The following is a 24,790-nucleotide window of genomic DNA, read 5'->3' as shown; positions in this document are numbered from 1 at the left end:
GAAGTGTTGTGTTATTCTGTGCACCTAGGCCTTGAAGTTCAGGCAATTATACTTAACATAGACTTAAATTAAAATCAGAGAACTTAAGAATCAGTGCGTTTTGTGTCCTAAGGGTACAGTCTCGCTAAACGACGTACCAGCGATTCCGACCACGACATGACCTGGTCAGGATCGCTGGTGACTCGCTACATGGTCGCTGGTGAGCTGTCAATCAGGCACATCTCACCAGCAACCAGTGACCAGCCACGAGCCAGCAGCGACTCGTGGAAACGATGCTGCGCTTGGTAACCAAGGTAAATATCGAGTAACTAAACAAAATGCTTTGCTTGGTTACCCGATATTTACCCTGGTTACCAGCGCACACCGCTTAACGCTGGCTCCCTGCACTCGTAGCCAGGGTAGCCAGGGTACACATCGGGTTACTAAGCAAAGCGCTTCGCTTAGTTACCCGATGTGTACTCTGGCTACGAGTGCAGGGAGCCGGCACTGGCAGCCTGAGAGCGGCGGACACTAGTAACCAAGGTAAATATTGGGTAACCAAGCAAAGCGCTTTGCTTGGTTACCCGATGTGTACCTTGTTTACCAGCGTCCACAGCTTCCAAACGCTGGCTCCCTGCACATTCAGATTGTTGCTCTCTCGCTGTCAAACACAGCGATGTGTGCTTAACAGTGGGAGAGCAATGAGCAAAAAATGAACCAGTACTGTGTGTAACGATCAGCGATTTCACAGCACGGGCCAGGTCTCTGCTTAGTGTCACACACAGCGAGATCGCTAATGAGGTCACTGGTGCGTCACAAAAACTTTGATTCAGCAGCGATCTCGCTAGCGATCTCGCTACGTGAGAAGTACCCCTAAGGGTATCAACATTTTTTCTGTTTACTTTGCATACGGTGTTTGGAGAGATCTCTGCACAGGTAGTTATTGTTCTCCAGGAACAAAGAGGACAAATCCAAGATCCATTATTTTTTAATCACAAAGATTTTATTAAATTTCCAGCATATAACAAAGAAATTTGACCATGTCAAACCAAATACAGGTAACAATACAAAAACAGAGTACATATAGGGTATATCAACATATCATTGTGGGACATTACTTACCCCTACAGTACGAACTGGGGATAACTAAGGAAAAACATGGGGGGGGGAGGGGGTGAGCAGCCATATAGATAATTTACCTTAGTGAGTCTAGCATTTTCCCTGGGGTTATCTGTCTCAGGGGGCCAGCTCTAAGTTACTTCAAGGTTCAGAGGAGCCTGGCGACTGAGGGGGGTTAGAGGGTTGCGGGAGAGCCGCGGCATAAGGAGAAGTCGCCCAGGGGTCCCATTGTTCCAGCACTGCCTCTTTCTTTTTCAGACTAGAAGCTAAACTCATTTCATATACCCACTGTAGATTCAGCCTGTCTGTTAGCTCTGTCCTAGTTGGGGGACAGCGGGGACTTCCACCTGTAAGCTATACAATGCCTACCTGCAATAAGGAAATGGGAGATAATGGTTTTAAAGGGGTCAGGAATTGTGTCTATGCCCATATGTAGAACGGCGAGGGCTGGGGACGGAGGGATCCGGAGACCAGTGACCTCCCGGGTCATTTCAAAAACTAAATTCCAAAATTCAAAGGTCCTTGGGCAGAACCACCACATATGACTTAAAGTACCTCTGTGGTTGCAGCCCCTCCAGCACAGTGGGGACGTATTTGGAGAAAAGGTTGCTAATTTGGTGGGGAAATTATACCATCTCAGGTGGATTTTTTTTTAGTTGTTCAATATGGTTAAGGCATGAGGAAAATCTTTGGATCCACTTTGAGGCAGAGTGCCAGGTCTGAGTTGGGAGTGGGGAGAAAAGATCCTTCTCCCATTTAAGCATGTAGGAGAGTTGTTTATCATCTAGCGGGCCATTTAGTAATTTATAGACGTATGAGAGGCCCTTAATTTTACTATTTTGAAAGAAGTTTTTAATTGAGATGGGGTCAGCTACTAGTGGGTTGGAGAAGATTGGAGCGTTTATGAGAAAGTGGCACAACTGAAAAAATTGGAACAAGCTGTGCCGAGGAAGATTGAATTTCTCACACATCTCTGAGTAGGGAAGTAAAACTCCATCTTTATATAGGTCCGCTAACACCACAGGCTCTTTTTTTACCCATGAGGTAAGGTTTAAATTTGGGATGAAGGATTCAAGCGCTCTCAGGGGGATATTAGGTCTTAAAGCTTGTGACACTGTTCCACTCCACTCGCTCCAATTTTTCTTCAGTGTTGCTGTTGTGGGAAGAAGATCACCATGGGAAGAGGGGGCTAGAATTAATGATTCAATGAACTGTTTAGGGGTGTGACAATTGATTGAGGAATGTTCGATCTGCAACCATCTCTGGTCTAGTTCATTTTTCCACCAGTTACGAGCCGCCTCCAAAATGGCAGCTCTATGATAGGTTAGAATATTTGGGATACCCATGCCTCCGCCATTCAATGGTGCATGCATACAGCACAGGGCTATTCTTGTTTTTTTCCCAGCCCAAATGAATTTTCCCATTAGTGAATGGATTTTAGATAGATAGCGGTGTGGGATTGCCAAGGGGAGGCATCTCAGGAGGTAGATGATTTTTGTGAGACATATCATTTTGAAAGTCTGCATTCTTGCCATCCAGGACAGGGGAAGCAGAGTGAGGCGGGCAAGTTCATTTTCTAGTGAATTATGTAGAGCTATCATATTTTTTTGAATTATGGTTTTAAGTGGGGCCAGTATAATACCCAGGTAGGGGATGCCATCCTCTTCCCACTTCAAGGGGTATAACTGAGATAAGGCGGTTTTGGTAGCGGGAGGCAGGAAAAGCGGAAAAATGAGGGATTTATTAACGTTTAGTTTGTAGTACGAGATTTGTGAAAAAGAGGTCAAAATCTCCATTATATGCTTCAGGGACACCACCACATTGGTACACGATAGGATGACATCATCTGCATATAAGCTGATCACATGATCCATCTTGCCCGCTTTCACTCCCGAAATCTACGGACACTCACGAATGGCCTGGGCCAAGAGTTCTATGGTGAGAGCATAAACAATAGGGGAGAGGGGGCATCCTTGACGTGTCCCATTAGTGATTTCAAAGCTCCGAGACATAAACCCGGACGCCAATACCTTAGCATTGGGACTAGAATAAAGCACCATTATAGCAGATAAAATAGGGCCTTCAAATCCAAACTTATCTAGTACCGATTTCAGGTAACCCCAGTGTACCCTGTCGAACGCTTTTTCTGCGTCTACAGGACAGGAGCACACTGGGGGTTTTCCTTTTCTCAACTAGCGCGATCAGGTCCAGCATCCTTCTTGTTCCATCCTTCGCCTGTCTGCCCGCCACAAACCCCACCCGATCTGGAGCAATTAGTTTTGGGAGAATTTTATGAATCCTGGCTGAAATAATTTTTGCATACAATTTTACATCGCAATTCAAAAGGGATATGGGCCTAAAGTTTCCGGGGGTTACTGGGGGTTTTCCCGGTTTAGGTAAGGTAGTTATTATGGCCTCAAGATTACTTGGCGAGATACCTGCTGATTCTTGCCAAGAGGAGAAGATTCTCAGGATAAATTGGGACAGAATGTTAGTGAATTGTTTATAATATGTGTTAGTGAGCCCGTCTGGGCCAGGAGCAGAGTTTCTTTTTGCCGAATTAATTGCTTGGCGAACTTCTTGTATAGAGAAGGGCACATTGAGCAATATTAGCTGATCTGTGGATAACCGGGGGAGGTTAATGCTATTTAAAAAGGAACTAATTGTGTCTTAGGAGGGCTTTGGGGCGGTAAGGTCATCTTTAAGGTTGTATAGTGATTGGTAAAAGTCAGCAAATGCATTGGCGATTTCTGTTGGGTTGCGAATTTTTGAATGAGGGCCTGATATAAGGAACTCTATTTTGTTTTGTACTTCTCTTTTTTTGACTCTCCTCGCTAATAAGGCTCCTGCCCTGTCACCCATGGCATAAAATTTTAACTTAAAAGCTCTCAAATTTTTCTCATAGTCCACCAAGAGCAATTGGCGAAGCTGTAGTCTTAGTTTTCTGAGATCTTTCGAAACAGAGGGACTTGGGGAGAATTTATTAAGAGAGTCAAGGAAATTGATTTGGTTTAGGATAGCTTTGGAAGCTGCCTGACGTCTTTTTTTTCTCCCTAGTGGCGATTTCTATGAATGACCCCCTAATATAAGCTTTGTGAGAGGACCACAATGACTCCTCTTTTACTTCGTTATTATCATTAAATTTGAAAAATTCGTTGAGGTCAGATCTTAGCTCCTCAGCTACTTGTTTGGAAGCTAGAAGGAAATCATTCATTCGCCTCCGGTTAAATATAGGCGAGGGATCTTGCTCTCGAATAGTCAAATAAATGGGGGCATGATCCGACCATGATATTATTCCAATTTTAGAATCTGAACAGTCTGTAATAAGTGTACTATCTACCAGAAAATAGTCCAATCGGCTGTAGGAGAGGAACCGAGGTGAGAAGTATGTGTAGTCTCTTCATTTGCATGATGGTATCTCCATATATCATGAAGGTGCCATTCTGAGACCACTACTCTCATCTCTTTCCTCTGTACAGCAGCATTCAAACTGTCCAAGGAGCTTGACATTAACATATTGTAGTCTCCGCAAATTATTTGCTTACCTCCCGTGACTGCTGAGAGTTTAATCAGGAATTTGCGCAAGAAACAGATCTGGCCTGTATGGGGGGCATGTACAGATGCAATAGTATACCTGGACCCATATATGGAGCAATTTAGATCTGCCGTCAGGATCTGAGTGCTGGGCTAGCATAGTGAAAGAGACAGTATTTTTTACACAAATAAATACACCCGCCTTTTTTTTTTGACCACATGCATACATAATAAATGGGAATTTAGGATTATTCAGCCGATACGTGTCATTTTGGAGAAGATGTGATTCCTGTCCGCAAATCACATCACATTTTGATCTTGACACTTCCCGCCAGAACATAGACCTCTTAGCTGGCGAATTTAGACCTTTTACATTTATAGACATACAATTTAACACCATTATGCTAGAATTAGAGTCTCTTGGCTAAAACTGCAAGGGGGGAAAGGAAGGTTAGGTAGAACATAACACGCATAACCAACATTTGTCCAAAAGGAAAAAAAAAGTCAAAAAAAGGACCAGCGGCATGATAGGAAATTGCCGCCCTGGGGGCTAGAAGGACCTGGATGAACCATATCCAGAGGGCCTTCAAGAAAAATAACTAAGTCACAGCCATGACTCGAAATATTAGATAACTCACGCTACGGACCACTCTTCATTAATTTTCTCCCTGCGGGATGGCCCTGCGGCTCTCGGAGATCTGTCTGGGAGATTCACCAAGTTCCACGAAGAAAGGAGCCTAGCCAGCTGGTTTGGCGAGTGACACACGTGGGTGTTCCCTGCCCGGGTGATCAGGATTTTGACAGGGAAGCCCCATCTGTAGGCGATAGCTTCATCTCTTAAGATCTTTGTGTAAGGAGAAAATTCTCTCCGTTTTGCCAGAGTTCCAGCTGACAGATCAGGGAAAATGGATATAAGGCAGAATTTCTCAGGCAGGGATGACTTCGTCCTCAGAGCTTGTAGTAGGGCTTCCTTGGTTTTGTAGAAATGCAGGCGAGCTAAGGTATCCCGAGGGGCCTCAGCATTAAGAAATTTTGGTTTTGGGACTCTGTGAATCCTGTCTATTATGAAATCATTTGGGCCCAGATCTGGCAAGGCCTACTGCAGCAAGGATATCAAAAAGCTCTGCAATCCTCCGTCTGGTATAACCTCCGGAATCCCTCTTATTCTTATATTGTTCCGGCGAGATCGGTCCTCTAGATCCAGGATTTTAGTTGGCAGCCCCTGTACTTGCTATTCCAGGTCTGCATTGGCATCTATGAGGCTGTTATGGGATCTTGTGAGCTCCTCCATCTTTTTTTCAATGTGAGAGGTGCGGGGTCCTATGGCTGTAATATCTCCACGCAGCTCAGCTACCATGCCTTTCCAGTCCTCTTGCAGTGAGGCACGGAGGCCACTGAGAAGCTTCTGCATCGTGCGCTTTGTAAGTGGAATGTCAGCATTATCAGTGTCAAGGTCTGTAGCAGCCGTGGAGCCCCTCCTGGATGAGCGTGTTGAAGCAGTGGAGGAGGATGCGGCCATCTTATCTCTTCCAGCACTGATAAAGAAATCTGTCACTTTTGCTGGAGAAGGCCTCTTTTGGGACTTTCCCTTTGTCATATCTAGCTCCAGGGGGTTATCTCTGTGATTACCCACCATGCAGGGAGAATTTGGAGTCTCTGGTGAGCTGTTCTGAGCTGTTTCTGAGTCACTGTGGCTGGAGCTCAGTTCTTAGGTGACCAGTGCCATCAGCGTGCAGGCCACGCCCCCAAGATCCATTATTGATTTATTTTTTTCGTGTTTTGCTCTGTTGAAATCGAGGGGTCATCCTCTGCATAGTGACCAGGCCAAGGAACGTGCGACAGATAATATAGACGTGGTGTAGCGTTATATTGATCTGTGCGTTCGGTGCGCTGGTAGCCCAGAGAGGTGATGAAGATATTCAGCCTGAGCTACACACAAAACAAAATTCAACAGAGATCTTAATCTTTGGGTTTTGTCAGATTTTTAATGTTTTTCTGATTCCTTTGCAAGTTCCTTGCCGTGTAAGGTCTACGGTGAAGAAGATCATCACGTCACGTCGTTGAAAGACCATGAAGGTTCAGGTCATCCAGTCCAGCTGGTTGGAAAACAAGGCGATCCGGTGTTGGACCTGTTTTCAAGCAGCGGAAAAGGAACAAAGGAAGAGACGACACCGAACAAGATGGCCGAACGAGTGAGTATGAACTTCACCACAATCAAACACCTAAGTTAAAACAGCACATTTAATCCGTACAAGTCCACAGAGCTGCTTTGGCCTCATCTGCTTGACCAGGCATACACTCATGATAAGGTATGCATAAGTAGAAGTGTTTTCAAAAAAACGCTTAGTAATGCTAGCAAGAGGAGTGTCTACATTTGAGGAGAGAATTTACAAGTCAGATCACTTGGAAACACTTGCTAGCACAAGGAAGGCAGAGGAAGTTACTTTCCATTGCCAGTGTTGTGTGGAAAACATGAAACAGTGGAAACAGAATTACGAGATAGGGTCGAGTGTTCAGCTGAGAGGGGCGAGCAGATCTCAATACTTGAGTCACAACTGCTGGAGATAAAAAAGCATTCTGATGATATTGAGAAAAAGCTGACTCAGTTTAATGCTGAGGTCAAAGAAAAGAAAGCGACAATTGAACAGTTAAATGACGAACTTGCAGCTAGTTCTAGAATGATAACTAGTATGCAGAAAAATCATCAATGATTTTTTAAGCATGTTGCCGGCCTTGTTGTCTAAAAAAAAAAAGGCCTGATTCCAAAGTTTTGCCCTATATCAGGCAAAAAGGGGGGATATATGGTCCTATTAACGAATGTAAAAGTAAAGTAGTAAAAAGTACATCACTACTAATGGAAGAATTTAAAATTTCTAAAGAAAACAAACCAGGCCCTAAATATAGCATGGCATGTGTAAGATGCTATGCTTGTAATGGATTAGGTCACATAGCCAGGTTTGGTAAATGGTCAGGGACCAAACTGGAGAATACACACGGTTCTGTTCAGTGTTTTAAATGTCATCTTTTTGGACATATTGCGAGGAACTGTAAGTCCAGCAATATTGTGGGGGAGAGTAGACATGTAAAGCCTCAGAATAGGCAGAAAGGTGTATTTTTCTCATGTGTGGTCCCACATGTGCAACAAGATGGCTGTGTGACAAACAGGGAAGACATATTGAGTACAACTAAGGCCTTGATTTGAGATAACAAGCCCATAGTTTTTATTTTATCTATACAGTGTTGTGTGTATACGGTTGTTCTCTTTATTAGTTTATAGGTTTTTAATATATGAAGTTGTCTTGTATTTAGGTATTTTATTTTTGCTTGGTTTAGTAGCTTTTGGTAACAAATAATGCTTAGATCTGTGAGGCATGGACGAGCTAGAAGAATAGTGTAATCTTAGCTCTTATATGAGAGTAATTTAAATGTAAACCCAGCCTTAGGCTGTTGCTTTGTTTTCTGTATTTTTTCTATCAAACCTCCTTTGTCAAGTATATGAGATTGTACTTTTGTTTTAAGCTACAGTCTTCTATAATTTTACCTTCCTTTACCAGATCGCTGAGATAACTGAGCAGCAGTACAGGAAATGTAAATTTGCTTTGTCTCTAAGGTAGATGCAGGGTTGGCTGTAAGTTCTTTTGTCTTAGAAAGTGGTTTTTCATGTTGTCCTATACATTCAGTTTCAATAGAGTATGTTAATTGACGTGAGCTAAGACAGACAGGAGGTATGTATGGATAACGAGTGTGCACGCTGAAGTGACATATTATCCATTATGCTTAGATCTTGAAGTTCGGACAGATGGCATATCGATTATTCAAATCTTGATGTAGGAAACAGATAAAACAGTGTATCTAAGTTTGTTTTTGTTGATAGAGAATGCAGAAACAATGGAAATGGGATATATTTTATTGGGCACCTCTCCAATGGTTAACAGGGGGAGGTGACCCTGAAAGAACAGCTACACTCACATATATAATGTTGAATGAGTGAGTTTAGTTCAGGCAGGGGAGCATGAAACAAAACATTGTATATTATATTCTAACTGCACCTGACAATCCAGGAGCATATTTTGCCTTTCTCGTTTTAGGTCAAACAGATATGGCTGCGTTGCTCCAGAAAATCCTTTGTGGGTTTGACACAGAATGGAAGACCTCTCCTGACAGATTTCAGCCATGAGGAGACTGGGATATAACGATTTCAGTGTCATGGTGGGAGCCTGGGAGCGTTTGTTAATTTACATTCCCAAAGTTACATCACTCTTCTAATATTGCCTCCTTGTCGTGATCATTATCATTAATACTGGACTCCATCATTATGTACTGGACTATCTAAAATTTCAGGAGTACCAAAAGAGGGACTACTCAACAGCACAGAGATAAGGCTGAGTATTATAAACTCAGCCAGAGACGGGGTCTTAAGGACAAAAGATGAATCCAGTCGTTTACCCAGGATCCAATATATATATATATGAACATTTATGGATCAGGAGATATTTGTTATTTTTACCTTAAGTCTCTATATGCACTCGTAGCAAAGATATATATTTTGTGTAATAAAGTTCTTTATGAGTCGTGTGGTGTGCATGATGAAATTAGAATAAGATTCTTTAGGGACAGCCCCCATCATTTCATAGTTATGTTCCACTTCAACCCTAGGAATTGGTAATGTTCATAAGGGATGGATTGAAAGTCGGTTAGTTAAGACGGTGTTTCAATCCCGCAGCCAAATTAGGTATCGCTGACATCACGCCCCACCCTAAATATTCGGACCTGCAGTGCATAAACCTATGTATCTATTCATGGATGAACTTCATCAATGGTAAGATGGCAGGGTAAAGGGTGTGTGCATAAGATAGTTACATGGGCGACCTATGGTCTATGTAGGTGGAGCCATTCTAGAGTCTGACCAGCAATAACAGACTTTGGGTAGGTGGATACTATAAGATCGGCAATGATGTTGTCCGTTCTCCATCACGCCAGGATGGAATGAGTGGCTAGCTGAGAGAGTGTAGACAGGCCATAATTATTGGTAGCCCTAAATGAGGGAGGGTCTTCACGTGCCCAGGCCCAACTACCGGTTGTGACACTCGGCAGTCCCATCACGCCAGGACACCAGAAGAAGACGGTATATTCTGTGGATGGACATGTTTACAGTACAGCAGGGAGGAGTTACCAGAAGGGTTGATGTTTAGATACCTAAGTTTAATACTTCATTTCATCCTGAACTATTATCAGTTATAGGATTGAGCAGACACATATTAATCCAGCACTAAACTTCCCTCATCATAATTGTCGTGTTCTCGACAACAGGGGGAATGTAGCAGGGAAGTTATTAGTGAAAAAATATACAATAATTTAATTTCTCTTGTGCTGCATAGGGAAGGGTAATACACACAGAAGATCATGTCTTTGACCCTCACCAGGTTGTGAGGAGTCTCCAACACTCGGCTATACACACGCCCCTATGACATCACAGGTTACAGCCAATCATAGGGCTAAATGAATCTTGGTCACAAACCCTATACTAAGCTGACCTCTCACCCCCCTCTTGCTCTTCCTCCCTGGATGGACACACAGAAGGATGGCTGAGTACACCTCATATAGGGATAGATAGTATCATATTGTTGGGTGGGCTGTAACTGTGTGAGTGCCATAGTGGGTGGTATGTAACTGTGGATTTTATAGCAAAGTATTTACTAGTGTTTTATTGTATTATATGTGTATATAATTTAGTATATGCTTATCATAGTGATTACATGTGCTAGAATTATATAGTGTATTAACCTCATAATGACAGCCGTACAACTTAAAGCGTCAGAAAAACAGGGTACTTATTCTGTTCTGACGCTTTAAGGCCTCAGGCCGAAAAAAGCATGTAGCGCCCCCGAGCAACCAAAAATCTAAGGGGTTTCAGCTGCAGGGGGTAGCTGAAACACCCCAGATTATGAATCGGGGTGTTTTTTTTGGACCCTGATAATGTGATCGCTGGTAAAACGGATTTCTTTTTAATCTGACATGATCAAACATGTCAGATGAGAAAGAAATATAAACCCCTAGTGCCCCCAAGGCCCCTGGTACCGGAGAATCCCCCCCACACCTACCCCCCCTCTGGAAGATTCAAAATGGTGCCGAACCGCACCGAAAACTGCTGCCGGTTCTGCATTCATTTCCTTCCGATCTGAAATGATCAAACATTTCAGATCGGAGGGAAATGTCCTCCCCTGAGCCCTCCTCCGGTACACCGGAGGTCTCTGGTCCTCCGGAACCCCCTCCGATTCTCCAGAGCCCCCCCCCCGTTTTCCCCTCCGAAGCATGCAAGATGGCGGCTCGCAGCGCACAGTAGCATACGGCTGCATTCATCCTGCTCTCATTTCTGTCACATGTGACACATCACATGCGACAGAAAAGTCGTCCCCAGGTCCTGCCAGGTCTACCGCCATCACCCCCCATCAGCCCCCGGTCTTCCCCGGTACCTGGCTGCTGCTCCGGTCCTCGCGATCACTTCGCCTCCTTCTGGAAAGTTGGCAGTGCATGTGCAGACAGCGGCTGTCAGCCAGCTCTTTGCAAGCAGGGACGCTGACCTCACTGCTGCTCATGCTGCTGTACTGTGAACCGGGGGAGCGTGAGTGCAGTAAAATGCAGCCACACTCCTCACATGTAGGGCCTGCTGTTCTAGAAAATGGGGGGTACGTTCTCTGAGCGTGCTCCTCATATTCTGGAATGAGGTTACTGCAGGTCACTCTGCCCTAGGTTGGACCGGGGCAATGTGAGTGCAGTATTCTCAGATTACTGCACCCACACTGCTCACATGAAGAGCTTGCTCTTCCATAAAATGGGGGATACGTTCCCTGAGCGTGCCCCCCATATTCTAGAAGGTCCAGACTTGTCGTGGGACCTCCAAAATGGATTACAGCGGACCGGAATTTGTTTATTTTCAATAATTTGGTGAAAGAGGGAATGTGTTGGGGAGCATTTTTTCAATTTTTTTTTTGTCTTTATTTTTTTCTATTACTGACTGGGTTAGTGATGTCGGGTATCTGTTTAGATGCCGTGACATCTATAACCTCTGGTCTTGATGCCAGGTGACATTACAGCTGGTATCAACCCCATATATTACCCTGTTTGCCACCGCACCAGGGCACGGAATGAGCTGCGGCGAAGCGCCAGGATTGGCACATCTAATGGATGCGCCACTTCTGGGGTGGCTGCGGCCTGCTATTTTTAGGCTGGGAAAGGCCAAATAACCATGGCCCTTCCCACCCTGATAATACCAGACCCCAGCTGTCCGCTTTATCTTGGCAGGTAATCCAATTTGAGGGGGACCCCACATTTTTTTTTATTATTTCTAAATAATTATAAAAATCAGCCTGAGGTGACCTCCAAATTGGATCACCAGCCAAGGTGAAGCTGCCAGCTGTGGTCTACAGGCTGCAACCGTTTGCTTTACCCAAGCTGGCTATCAAAAATGGGGGGGGACCCCACGTGTTTTTTTTTTTTAATTATTTACATTTGGGCTAAATACAAGACACAACACAATGAAAGTCACTAACGGGCACCAGCTTAGAATATGCAGGGGGTGGGACATTATATATGTGTTAGACATCTATCCATCCATCAATCCATCTTAGCACTTTAGGCTATGTGCCCACAATCAGGATTTGCAGCGTTTTGGAGGCAGAATGTTTTCACTGCGTCCATAACGCTGCATTGTGCAGTACAAGCACAGAGGAAGGATTTTTAGAAATCTGCCCACGTCACTTCTTTTCTCTGCAGCATAAACTGACCTGTGGTGCGGCTTCCTGAGCAGCAGGATGTCAATTTATGCTGCAGATACTAAAGTGTTCTTTGGAGGGAGAATAAAGTCCGCAGCGGCCCGAACCCGGATTGTATGCACAGGCAGCTGCGTTCTCCCGTTGACATCACCTACATCTCTTAGGGGTACTTTACATGTTGCAACATCGCTAGCAATTGCTAGCAATGTCGAGCACGATAGCACCCACCCCCTCGCACATGCGATATGTGGTGATTACTGCCGTAGCGAACATTATCGCTACGGCAGCTTCACACGCACATACCTTGTCGGAGACGTCGCGGTGACTGCCAAACAAGCCCTCCTTCAAGGGCGAGGTGCGTTCGGCGTCACCGCGATGTCACTAAGCGGCTGGCCAATAGAAGTGGAGGGGCAGAAATGAGCGGGACATAACATTCCGCACACCTCCTCCCTTCCGCATAGCCGGTGGACGCAGGTAAGGAGATGTTTGTCGTTCCTGCGGCTTCACACACAGTGATGTGTGCTGCTGCAGGGACGACAAACAACATCGTAACGACATTATGAAAATGAACGACGTTACACAGATCAGCGATTTTTGACGCTGATGCGCTCGTTCATCGTCGCAACTAGGATTTACACGTTGCGATGTCGTTACCGGCGATAGATGGGCGTCACTAACGACGTGACCTCGACTATAAGTACCTCTTACTGTTTGTCCAAACAAAGGTTTTTTTTTCACATATGTGGTATCACTGCGCTCATAACAAATTGCATAACAAACTGTGTGGTCCATTTCTTGGTATTTCCTCTTGAAAAAAGGAGGAATTTGGTGCTAAAGCAACATTTTTCTGAAAAAAAATTAAAATTTTCAATATGACTACCTAAGGTTATCAAATTCTATGAAGTACCTGTTGGTTCAAAATGCCCACTATACCCCTAGATTAAATCCTTGAGAGGTCTAGTTTCCACAATGGGGTTACTTGTGGGGGTTCTCCACTGTTTAGGCACCTCAGGGGTCTCAAAACGCAACATGGCGTTCGCTAATGATTCCTGCCAATTTTGCAGTCAAATGGCGATCCTTTCCTTCCGAGCTCTGCCATGCACCCAAACAGTTGATTTCCACCACATATGAGATATCGGTGTACTCAGGAGAAATTGCACAATACATTTTATGGTGCATTTTTTTCCTGTTACCTTTGTGAAAAAAAAAGCTACCTGGTTGAAGTAACAATTTTGTGGTAAAAAAAATTTTTTTTTTATTTTCATGGCTCGATGTTATAAAATTCTGTGAAGCACCCAGGGGTTCAGGGTACTCACCTCACCAAACATCTAGATAAATTCCTTGAGGGGTCTATTTTTCAAAATAAGGCCACATGTTGGGGAGCTTCACTGTATAGGCACCTCAGGGGCTCTCCAAACGCAAGATGGAGTCCGCTATTGCTTCCAGCCAATATTGCAGTCAAATGGCACTCCTTCCCTTACAAACCCTGCCGCGCGCCCAAACAGTTGATTTCCACCACATATAAGGTATTGCCAAACTCAGGAGAAATTGCACAATAAATTACATGGTGATTTTTTTCCTTTTACCCTTGTGAGAAAAAAAGCTACCTGGTTGAAGTAACAATTTTGTGGTAAAATTTCATTTTTTTATTTTCATGGCTCAACGTTATAAAATTCTGTGAAGCACTTGGGGGTTCAGGGTACTCACCAAACATCTAGATAAATTCCTTGAGCGGCCTAGTTTCCAAAATGGGGTCCCTTTTGGGGGGTTTCTGTTATTTACATACCTTAGGGGCCCTACAAATGCGACATGGTGCGCGCACTTTTTCAGCCAAATTTCCTTTCCAAGATTCAAATATTGCTCCTTCCATTCCAAGCCCTCCCAATTGTCCAAACAAAGGTTTGGGTCCACATGTGAGGTATCCTCATGCTTATAAGAAAATGGGTAACAAACGTTGGGTCCAATTTTTGGAATTAACTCTTGAAAAAGTGAGAAAATTGATGCTAAAACAACATTTTTGAGAAAAAAAAATTAACATTTTCAATATGACAACATAATGTTATCAAAATCTGTGAAGTACCTGTGAATCCAAAATGCTCACTATACCCCTAGATAAAGCCTTGAGAGGTCTAGTTTCCAAAATGGCATCACTTGTGGGGGTTTCTGCTGTTTAGGTACCTTAGCGGACCCGTAAATGCAACATGGTGCCCGCAATCTATTTCAGCCAAATTTGCTTTCCAAAATTCAAATATTGCTCCTTCTGTTCCGAGCCCTCCATTTTGTCCAAACAGAGGTTTCTTACCACATGGGGGGTATCGGCACGCTCATAAGAAAGTGGGTAACAAGTTTGTGTGTCCATTTTGTTGTGTTATTTCTTCTAAATGTGAATAAATTTGGGCAGAGCAACATTTTTAGGTAAAATTTTATTTTTTGCTTTTTTTCATTCCACATTGCTTTAGTTCCTGTGAAGCACCTAAAGGGTTAATAAACTTTTCGGATGTGGTTTTGAGTACTTTGGGGGGGTGCAGTTTTTATAATGGGGTCACTTTTGGGTATTTCACCTAGGCCTCTCAAAGTCACTTAAAATGTGATGTGGTCCCTAAAAAAATGGTTTTGTAAATTTTGATGTAAAAATGAGAAATTGCTCATAAACTTTGAACTCTTCTAACTTCCTAACAAAAAAAAAACGTTTTTATCAAAATCGCGCTGATGTAAAGTAGACAAGTGGGAAATGTTATTTATTAACTATTTTGTGTCACAGAACTCTCTGGTTTAACAGTTTAAAAATTCAAAAGTTGAAAATTGCAAATTTTTCAAAATTTTTGCCAAAATTCAAGGTTTTTTTTATAAATAAACACAAAAAATATTGTCCAAAATTTTGTACTAACATGAAGTCCAATATGTAACGAAAAAACAATCTCAATCACCGGGATCCGTTGAAGCGTTCCAGAGTTATGACCTCATGAAGTGACACTGGTCAGAATTGAAAAATTTGGTCTGGTCATTATGGTGAAAAATAGCTCCGTCACTAAGGGGTTAAGTGTAGTCTTGTTAGTTAATAATAAACATGTTATATTTTATTATTACAACAAAGTGACGGAGTATATGCTTGTTTGGTATGCACCAGGTATATAGGGCAAAGCAGCATAAAGCAATAGGAACAGATTAATTATTACCCTTGGGAATATATACAGTATATCTGTGATATTGGGAATTGATCCTTTGTGCAGGAAGGCAGGAATAAGTTTAAGTTTCCGCATTTCACAAAGGCAGCAAGGCCTTTGACACATTTGGGAGGATTATTCCCACTCATCGTATAGTAAAGAAACAAAGGTCTTTTACATCCCTTGCACAATAGTTATGCTTTTATGCCCCTTTTACAGATTTTATTTAATTTTCTATAATTATTTAATGCCTCATCACCAACCTCTTGCTTTAATTCTCTAAACGCTTTCTTTTTGTCATTTATTGTGTCCTTTACAACTATTTAGCCATAGTGGTTTCCTCCTATTTCTAGCTTGTTTATTCCCATAGGGTATTTATTGTGCACAGGTCGTATTCAGGATGCATATAAAAGTGTCCCATTTGCTTTGTGTACTTTACTTCTCAGGACATTGTCCCAGTTTCTGGCACTAAGTTCATCTCTTATACTTGGGAAATTCGCCTTCCTGAAATTTAGTGTCCTTGTAGCCCCTCTACTATACATCTTACTAAAGGACACATGAAAACTGATTATTTTGTGATCACTATTACCTAAGTGAACCTCAACCCATATATTTGATATGCAGTCTGGCTATTGGTTAATATTAGGCCTAGCAGTGCCACCCTTCTTGTTAAGTCCTGAACCAGTTGTGATAGTTAAGTGTCCTTCATTGTTCTCAAAAACCTGTTTTCTTCACTGCACTTGCAGGTTTCTGTTCCCCAATTTATAGTAGGATAGTTAAAGCCCCCCATGATGACGACTTTCCCCAGATTCACTTCCTCATCTATTTGCTTTATGAGGATATTTTCTTCCGTTTTTTTTTTTATATTTGGGGACTTGTAACAAACACCTATCTGTCACGGGAGTGTCACAGGTGACATACAGTCATGTGATTTTTGGCAATAGAAGGTCACAGCATTTGGCTGCGCAAATATTCCCTGACTTTCTATTGTTCATGCGGTTAGCATTCATTGTAATAGGTAGGTTTCCTGCTGGATTTTCATCTCTCCCCCTTTTGGACCCAGCAGGACCTTGCCTTCCACCCTGCTGCTAATCATCAGTATTCTCTTGATGCTTAAATACTCCCTTCCCTGGACTGGTGCTGGTTGCAAGCAGGGGCTTGTTCTCATCTGTAGTATTATTGCTGAAGCTTTGCTGAACTTCTTCTGATTGAGTCATCTGTGAATAAGTAGTTCATGCTTTTCCCCCATGTGTCCTCCTTGTGTCTTCTTTTAGCGTTTGAGGGGTAGATTAAGAGCTCATCCCCCCATTCCCTATTTAGGGTACAGCACTAAGGATACCTAGGGTCAGGTATCTGACTCAGTGCAAAGGTGTGGAACCTATCTAGGGTGGTGAGGGACTCCAGGGCCCAACTCCCCCCATTATTTCTACCATTATCCCCCCATTATCTCCATCATTCCTAAAACCGTTATGGGTTTAGGAATGATTTTACATACAGTATAAACACACACCTTCCCCTTACTTATTTGTATGGTCATTCCTGAACAGATTATATCCCTCTAAATTAACCAGATCAGTCATGGCTCTCATTCAGCCAGGTCTCCATTATCCCCACCATATAATGATTTTTTCCCAACAATATTAATTAAAATTCTGCCATTGCTTTGGTGAGGCTTCTGGCATTAGTGTACATGCACTTTAAGTTCTTCTCTGTACTTCAATTCTTGCTTAATATATTAACTGTCCTCACCTCTTCCCCCACACCACCCCCAATTTCATTACTTATGCCCAGGTCACTGCCTGCACTATCTTCCCCTTCTGTAAAGTAATTCCCCCCCACCCCCAGTCCCTAGTTTAAACACTCTTCCATCCTTTAAGCCATTTTTCCCCCAGCACAGCTGTACCCTAATCACTGAGGTGCAGCTCATCCCTAGCGTGGAATTTGTAAACAACAGAGAAGTCAGCTCAGTTCTCTAGAAACCCTAAACCCTCCTTCCTACACCAATTTGTGAGCCACTTATTTACCTCCCTAATCTTCCACTGCCTCTCTGGCATGGCACATGGTACAGGCAGTATTTCAGAAAATACCACCTTTGAGGTCCTTGCCTTCAGCTTACAGTCTAAGTCCCTGAAATAATTTTTAAGGACCTTCCACTTACCTCTAACTTTGTTATTTGTGCCGAAGTGCACCATGACCGCTAGGTCCTCACCAGCTCCTCCCAGTAATCTGTCAAGTCCATCAGCAATGTGCCGAACTCAAGCGCCAGGAAGACAACACAACGTACAATGATCTCTATCTTTGTGACAGATTGCCCAATCAGTTCCCCAAATAATGGAGTCCCCCACTTCCAGCACCTGTCTGGCCTTCCCTGCACTCTAGTTTTCCTCCTTACTGAAGCAGATACTATTCCGGCTTTAAGAGGAGGTGTCTTGCTGCAGCAGTGCTACCCCTGTACTGATATCCCCCTCAGCTGCCAACTTCGCAAACTTGTTGAGGTGTGCCAGATCAGGACTAGCCTCCCTGCCACTCTTCCCTCTACCTCACCTTCTAACTGTAACCCAGTTATCTACCTCACTGTCCTCTGGCTCCATATTATGCTCCTCCCCCACTTTTACCCCAGCGAGCAGCTGCTCAGTGAACAGAAAATGCCTTTCCATATGTCAATGGATATCAGTGTTACCAGCTGCTCATTTAGATATTTACCAGAATGGGGGACATTTACCAGGATGAGGGAAATTTTACCAGGATAGGAGACATTTACCATGATATGGGCTCATATGTACCAGGATGGGGGACAATTTCCCAGGATGGGGGACATTTTACCAACATAGGGACATTTTAACAGCATGGGGGACATACACCAGGATGTGATGCATACACCAGTTTGATGCTATGATAGGTACAGCTATGCCAGGATGTGGCTTTGATGGGAATGTATACTAAGACGGGCCCATTATGTCGAAATATACCAGAATGTAGGGCATATATATCAGGATGGAGACATATTTACCAGGAAGTGTCCCAGGATGGGGGATATTATTACATAATGAAGAGGGAGGAAAGCAACTCGTATGTCTTTATAGGATTTGGAAATGTTGACACTTTGAAATGTAGATGTGGATTTCAGGGTGGAATTTGGTTGGGTGAAGGCATTTATTGTCAAACTACAGTGTTTTCTCTTTTTAAATCATAATGACAACCAAAAACATCCAAATGACCCTGATCAAAAGTTATTATTATTTATTATTATAGTGCCATTAATTCCATGGCGCTTTACAAGTGAAAAAGGGTATACATAAAAACTAGTACAACAATCATAAACAGTACAAAACAGACTGGTACAGGAGGAGAGAGGACCCTGCCCGCGAGGACTCATAGTCTACAGGGAATGGGTGAGGGTACAATAGGTGAGGACAGAGCCGGTTGTGCAGTGGTGTACTAGACTGAGGGTTATTGTAGGTTGTAGGCTTGTCAGAAGAGCTGGGTCTTCAGGGTCCTCTTGAAGCTTTTCAAGGTAGGAGGGAGTCTGATATGCTGGGGTAGAGCATTCCAGAGTATGGGGGAGGCATGGGAGAAATCTTGTATGCGATTGTGGGAAGAGGAGATAAGAGAGGAGTAGAGAAGGAGATCTTGTGAGGATCTGAGGTTGTGTGCAGGCAGGTACCGGGAGACTAGGTCACAGATGTAAGGAGGAGACAGGTTGTGGATGGCTTTGTAGGTCATGGTTAATGTTTTAAACTGTAGTCTTTGGGCAATGGGAAGCCAGTAAAGGGATTGGCAGAGTAATGAGGCTGGGGAATAGCGAGTGGAGAGGTGGATTAAGTGGGCTGCAGAGTTCAGGATAGATTGGAGGGGTGCAAGAGTGTTGGAAGGGAGGCCAGAGAGCAGGAGGTTGCAGTAGTCGAGGCGGGAGATGATCAGGGCACGTACTAATGTTTTTGCTGATTCTTGGTTAAGGAAGGGACACTGGTAATTTTGGCCTGATAACATGCACAAGAGTTGACACAAATGGGTTTGAATTGCTAATAAAGGTAGCATCCTCACCTGTGACCTGTTTGCTTGTAATCAGTGTGTGTGCATAAAAGCTGAGTGACTTTCTGGGATCCAGACAGACTCTTGAATCTTTCATCCAGCCACTGATGTTTCTGGATTGTGAGTCATGGGGAAAGCAAAATAATTGTCAATGGATCTACGGGAAAAGATAGTTGAACTGTATAAAACAGGAAAGGGATAGAAAAAGATATCCAAGGAATTGATAATACCAGTCAGGGGTATTCAAACTGTAATTAACAAATGGAAAATCAGGGGCTTTGTGAAAACCAAACAACAATCAGGTAGAGCAACAAAACTTTCGTCCACAACTGCCAGGAAAATTGTTTGGGATGCAAAGAAAAACCTACAAATAACATCAGCTGAAATACAGGACTCCCTGAAAACTAGTAGCTGCCTGTTTCAAGATGCACAATAAGGAGGTACTTGAAGAAAAATGGTCTGCATGGTTGAGTCACCTAAAGAAAGTCATTACTGCGCAAATGCCACAAAGTATCTCACCTACAATATGCCAAACAGCACAGAGACAAGCCTCCAAACATCAAGAACAAGGCAATTTTGAGTGATGAGACCAAAATCAAACTTTTTGGCCACAACCATAAACATTACATTTAGAGAGGCATATGATAGTAAAGCACAGAGGTGAATCACTGATGATGTGGGAATGTGGTGTGAGCTACAAAGGCACAGGAAACTTGATCAAAGTTGTAGGAAAGATGAATGCAGCACACTACCGGAAAATACTGGAGGCAAATTTGCACTCATCATCCCGGAAGCTGCACATGGGATGTACTTGGACATTCCAACATAACAATGAGTCAAAACACAAGATCAAGTCGACTTGTCATTGGCTACATCAGAACAAAGTGAAGGTTCTGGAGTGGTTATCTCAGTCTCGTGACCTCAAAATCTTTGAGCCACTCGGAGGAGAGCTCAAGCGCTCAGTTCATGCAAGAAAGGAACTGGAGGCTTTTTGCCAAGAAGAAAGGGCAGCTTTACCATCTGAGAAAATAAAGAGCCTCATCCACAATTACCACAAAAGATTTCAAGCTGTCATTGTTAGAGGGGGCAATACACGGTATTAAGAATTGGGGTAGGTGAACTTTTGATCAGGGTCATTTGGATGCTTTTGGTTGTCATTATGATTTAAAAGGAGAAAACACAGTAGTTTGACAAAAAATGGCTTCACCCAACCACTAGCCATGAGTGGAAAAAAAAGATTTTGTGATATCATTCATATTCTCTGCCAAGGGATGTAAACTTTTGAGCACAACTGTATGTCAGTGTATATGATTGCGTATATATTTATGTCTGTCATATATATTTTTGCGAATTTGTCTTCAAATATTTATATGTACATATGCCTGTATGTGTACGTTTCTGTGTGTGTGCACGTCTATGTGTGCATGGGGCCACAGACTTTTTCACCCGGGGTTCACAAAAAACCTTGAGTAGGCCTTCTAAGCAGCTAATGATGATGCTAACTGGTTTTGTTTGCGGCGCGACCTCCTTCTTCCGTCACGTCTAATGTGAGTAGCAGGAAAAGGAAGTCATAAAGGAGGGAAGGAGGGGGCTTGATCCCTACAAAACCGCAGTGTAGGGATCAAAATGTTATACTGCTGGAGTGATCAATAGCGTGCCAGAGCAAAGCGATACCCATTTGCCAGAATTTCCAGATGGGTAGTCTGAATACAAGACATGTAACACTGCAATGTACTACATCACTGGATAAACACTGCATGCAGTTCACTAAAACAGAATAATAATAATAATTTTATTAATTTATAGAACGTTATTAATTCCACAGTGCTTTAAATACATTGGCAACACTGTTCCCATTAGGGCTCACAATCTAGATTCCCTATCTGTATGTCTTTGGAGTATGGGAGGAAACCGGGGGAAACTCATGCAAACACGGGGAGAACATACAGACTCCTTGCAGATGTTGTCCTTGGTGGGATTTAAACCCAGGACCGCAGCGCTACAAGACTGGAGTGCTAACCACTGTGTATCCGTGCCGCCCCGTCAGACAATAGTATCCATCAGAAATCATTGTAATTAACAGGTTTTCTACAAAGTAAATAGTATATACTTACTGACTTAACCCTATAAACCTTAACCCTATAAACTACTGATTGTAACTTGAATGTTGTTTCAGGTAAAAACAAAGATTAACAAAGAAAAAAATACAGTTGGGCTGAGTATTGATTGTAATTAACAAAATAAACCTAAAAAAAACAATAAAATCACTGATCTACATGATAATAATATACCTCCAGTCTTTAGCATTTTTTGAGATATTGGTCATCTATACCCCTTGTGTTTATAGATACAAAATTACTCACTATATTGTTGTGTAGTTTATAACCTATCATTTTTTCTGCCATTTTTTGACAGTGTAGTTTTACATCTGTGTTAAATAAGTATATTTATGAAAAAAAGTTTTTGGGAGACTATTTTTCATCATATATATCTTTTTTTTATCACATACTGTATATTTATATATACCCTCATTTTATAAGTGTATGATTTTTTTCACCATAAATCACCTCTAGTCTTCTCTTTTATTGACCCATATACAGCAGTTTAGTAGATCCATTAATCAGCAGGGACAGAAAAAGGGTGATGGGGCGCCCAAAAACTTATGATGGCACACCCTTCGTAGTCAGGTAGGACTGAGTCTCCTAGGGTTTTATAGGATATTCCTTAGCTCAGTCTCAATTTTCTGGACTATTTTTTTTTTGTCCCCCACATATGCTGATTTTTATTTATGTTTTTGGTTTTGCACTTGGGTGTGCCTTTTTGGTATTTTAGCATATTTAAAAAAAAGTGAATTATTGGGTTTTTTTAGGCTTTTTTGTTAATCATACTCAGGTTAAAACAACCCAGGAGAAAATATTACTTATGGCCATTGTAACGCTAAATTCCACTGTAGTTGTATTTCATCAGAATCCTTACACCGTAAGCCTCAATCTGTATCACTCAAAAGACTAAGTGTATAAAATCCTGTAAAAATGCTGAAAGTGTCATTTTGCATTGTATTAACTCACAATTGATTATTTTTCTAGTGAATCATTTTCTATAAAATATCCAACAGTTATAATGATGATCCCATGATAAAGACGTTTTGCTGTAAAGAAAGAAAGAAGGCAGGTATACATACCTGGTATCATTTTTACCAGAAATCCATTATATGCAAGTCTTGAATCTGAGAAGTAAACATGTCCATTTGGTCTATAACTATCTTTTTGCATATTTAGCAGAGCTGTGAAATATTCTGGTCCACCGATTAAGCTAAAATTAAAGCACAAAATATGAGAGGGGTAAGACAAAATAAGGGAAGACATATACGCTACAGTAAAAATATTGAAAAATAAGTAAATCTCTGTAGCAGAATATGAGTGCTCTAATATGATGGTTTCTGAGCAAATATCTGTTACATCTGTCTGAGTACACAGGCTCAAAAAAGCTACTTCAGGCAGACTTCATACAAACCACTCCATCCGTCAGATTCACCATTAAAGCCCTGTAAAGGGATGTGATCTTACAACGGAGTCCACTGGATTGCTTCTACAGGAGAGCTGCTGACCAGAGGGGCGAACCAGAGGCAAGAGGGTAGTCATAATTCAAGCTGATGTTAGATAACGGGAAATACAAAATGGCACGCAGGAGCAAAGCAACAAAAATATCAGGCCTAACTAGCAAAATAACTGGCAGATAGAGACTGTATGCTGGGGTTTAAATAGTAAGGAGCCTTGCCCACGACTCCCAGAAGAAAGTTAGTTGCCATCTCTGCAGCAAGACTTAAGTCTATATGAAAGACTACAGAACAAATCTCAGGAATCTAAAGGCTAAACTTCCACTCACTTCTGGCATTCAGCAGGGACTGTAGTATTGGTACAGCGCCACTAAAAGCCGCTTTACACGCTGCGATATCGTGACCGATATCGCTAGCGTGGGTACCCGCCCCCATCGGTTGTACGACATGGGCAAATCGCTGCCCGTGGCGCACAACATCGCCCAGACCCGTCACACTACTTACCTGCCCTGCGTCGACGCTGTGACCGGCGAACCGCCTCCTTTCTAAGGGGGCGGTTCGTTTAGCGTCACAGCGACATCACAGCAGCGTCACTGAACCGCCACCCAATAGAAGTGGAGGGGCGGAGATGAGCAGGACAAAAATCCCACCCACCACCTTCCTTCCTCATTGTGGGCGGGAGGCAGGTAAGGAGAGCTTCCTCGTTCCTGCGCGGTCACACGTAGCGATGTGTGCTGCCGCAGGAACAAGGAACAACTTCATTACTGCTGCAGTAACGATATTTGAGAATGGACCCCCATGTCACCGATGAGCGATTTTGCACGTTTTTGCGACGATGCAAAATCACTCATAGGTGTCACACGCAACGGCATCGCTAAAGCAACCGGATGTGCGTCACAAATTCCGTGACCCCAACAAGATCGCTTGAGCGATGTCGCAGCATGTAAAGCCCGCTTTTGCGACCAGGCCAAGAGTTGCAGCTGCATGTTCAGATACGTGACAATATCAAAAGGAAGCTCGAAGAGAGGAAAGTGGCAACATGGCAAATCATATAATTGAAATATGGAGTTTAAAGGGTCTGACTGGAGGTACTGTCCCATCAAAATATAGCTTTGATCTGAGTGACATAATATTAGTGAGAGAATAAACTGTCAGCTCTGGCAACTGTGGCTAGAAATAATGAATTCTAAAAAGAAAACAGTATGTAAATACAACAGCAACAGGAAGCATAAATATATGATTTACTAATGTAATCATAATCTGGGATCTGATGTAAGTATGTAAATAGTATCAATGGGACTATTACCGAAGAGTAGAGATGAGCGACCCTGTTCGATAAAGGTTCGCCAATCTCAGGTTCGGTACGAGCCTGGGCGTGTTCGTTCAGACTCGGAAAACACGAGTCCATCCCCCAAAACTCGGTAATGCTTTTTTATGTTTATTTGCTGGCCCCGAAAGCTGGCCGCGTTTCTATAAATGTTTTTTTTATTAGCATTTTCTTGTTTTGTCTAGGACTGTGGTTCTGTTAGATGTGGGAATGTGTAAAATGAGTGCAGGAGGGGGCAGTGGGACAAGGCTTTTGGCACGGGGCTGTGTTCTTTTTTTTTAACTTTATTTACCAATGTTCATGCAGC

At 42.8% G+C, this 24,790-nt stretch overlaps 1 protein-coding gene across 3 annotated transcripts in view; it reads right to left on the bottom strand.

Moving 5' to 3' along the window:
• The window catches only part of PMS1 (PMS1 homolog 1, mismatch repair system component), a 929,444-nt gene that overhangs the window by 13,738 nt on the left and 890,916 nt on the right, over positions 1 to 24,790 (bottom strand). For all 3 annotated transcript variants that reach the window (XM_075317757.1, XM_075317755.1, XM_075317758.1), the window contains one exon: positions 22,782 to 22,912. In XM_075317757.1, coding sequence (XP_075173872.1) covers positions 22,782 to 22,912 — 131 coding nt within the window. The remainder of the gene's footprint in view (positions 1 to 22,781; positions 22,913 to 24,790) is intronic.

The sequence above is a fragment of the Anomaloglossus baeobatrachus genome, chromosome 7, assembly GCF_048569485.1.
Source record: "Anomaloglossus baeobatrachus isolate aAnoBae1 chromosome 7, aAnoBae1.hap1, whole genome shotgun sequence".
Classification (NCBI taxonomy): Eukaryota; Metazoa; Chordata; class Amphibia; order Anura; family Aromobatidae; genus Anomaloglossus; species Anomaloglossus baeobatrachus.
This window is presented reverse-complemented; position numbering and strand designations above follow the sequence as displayed.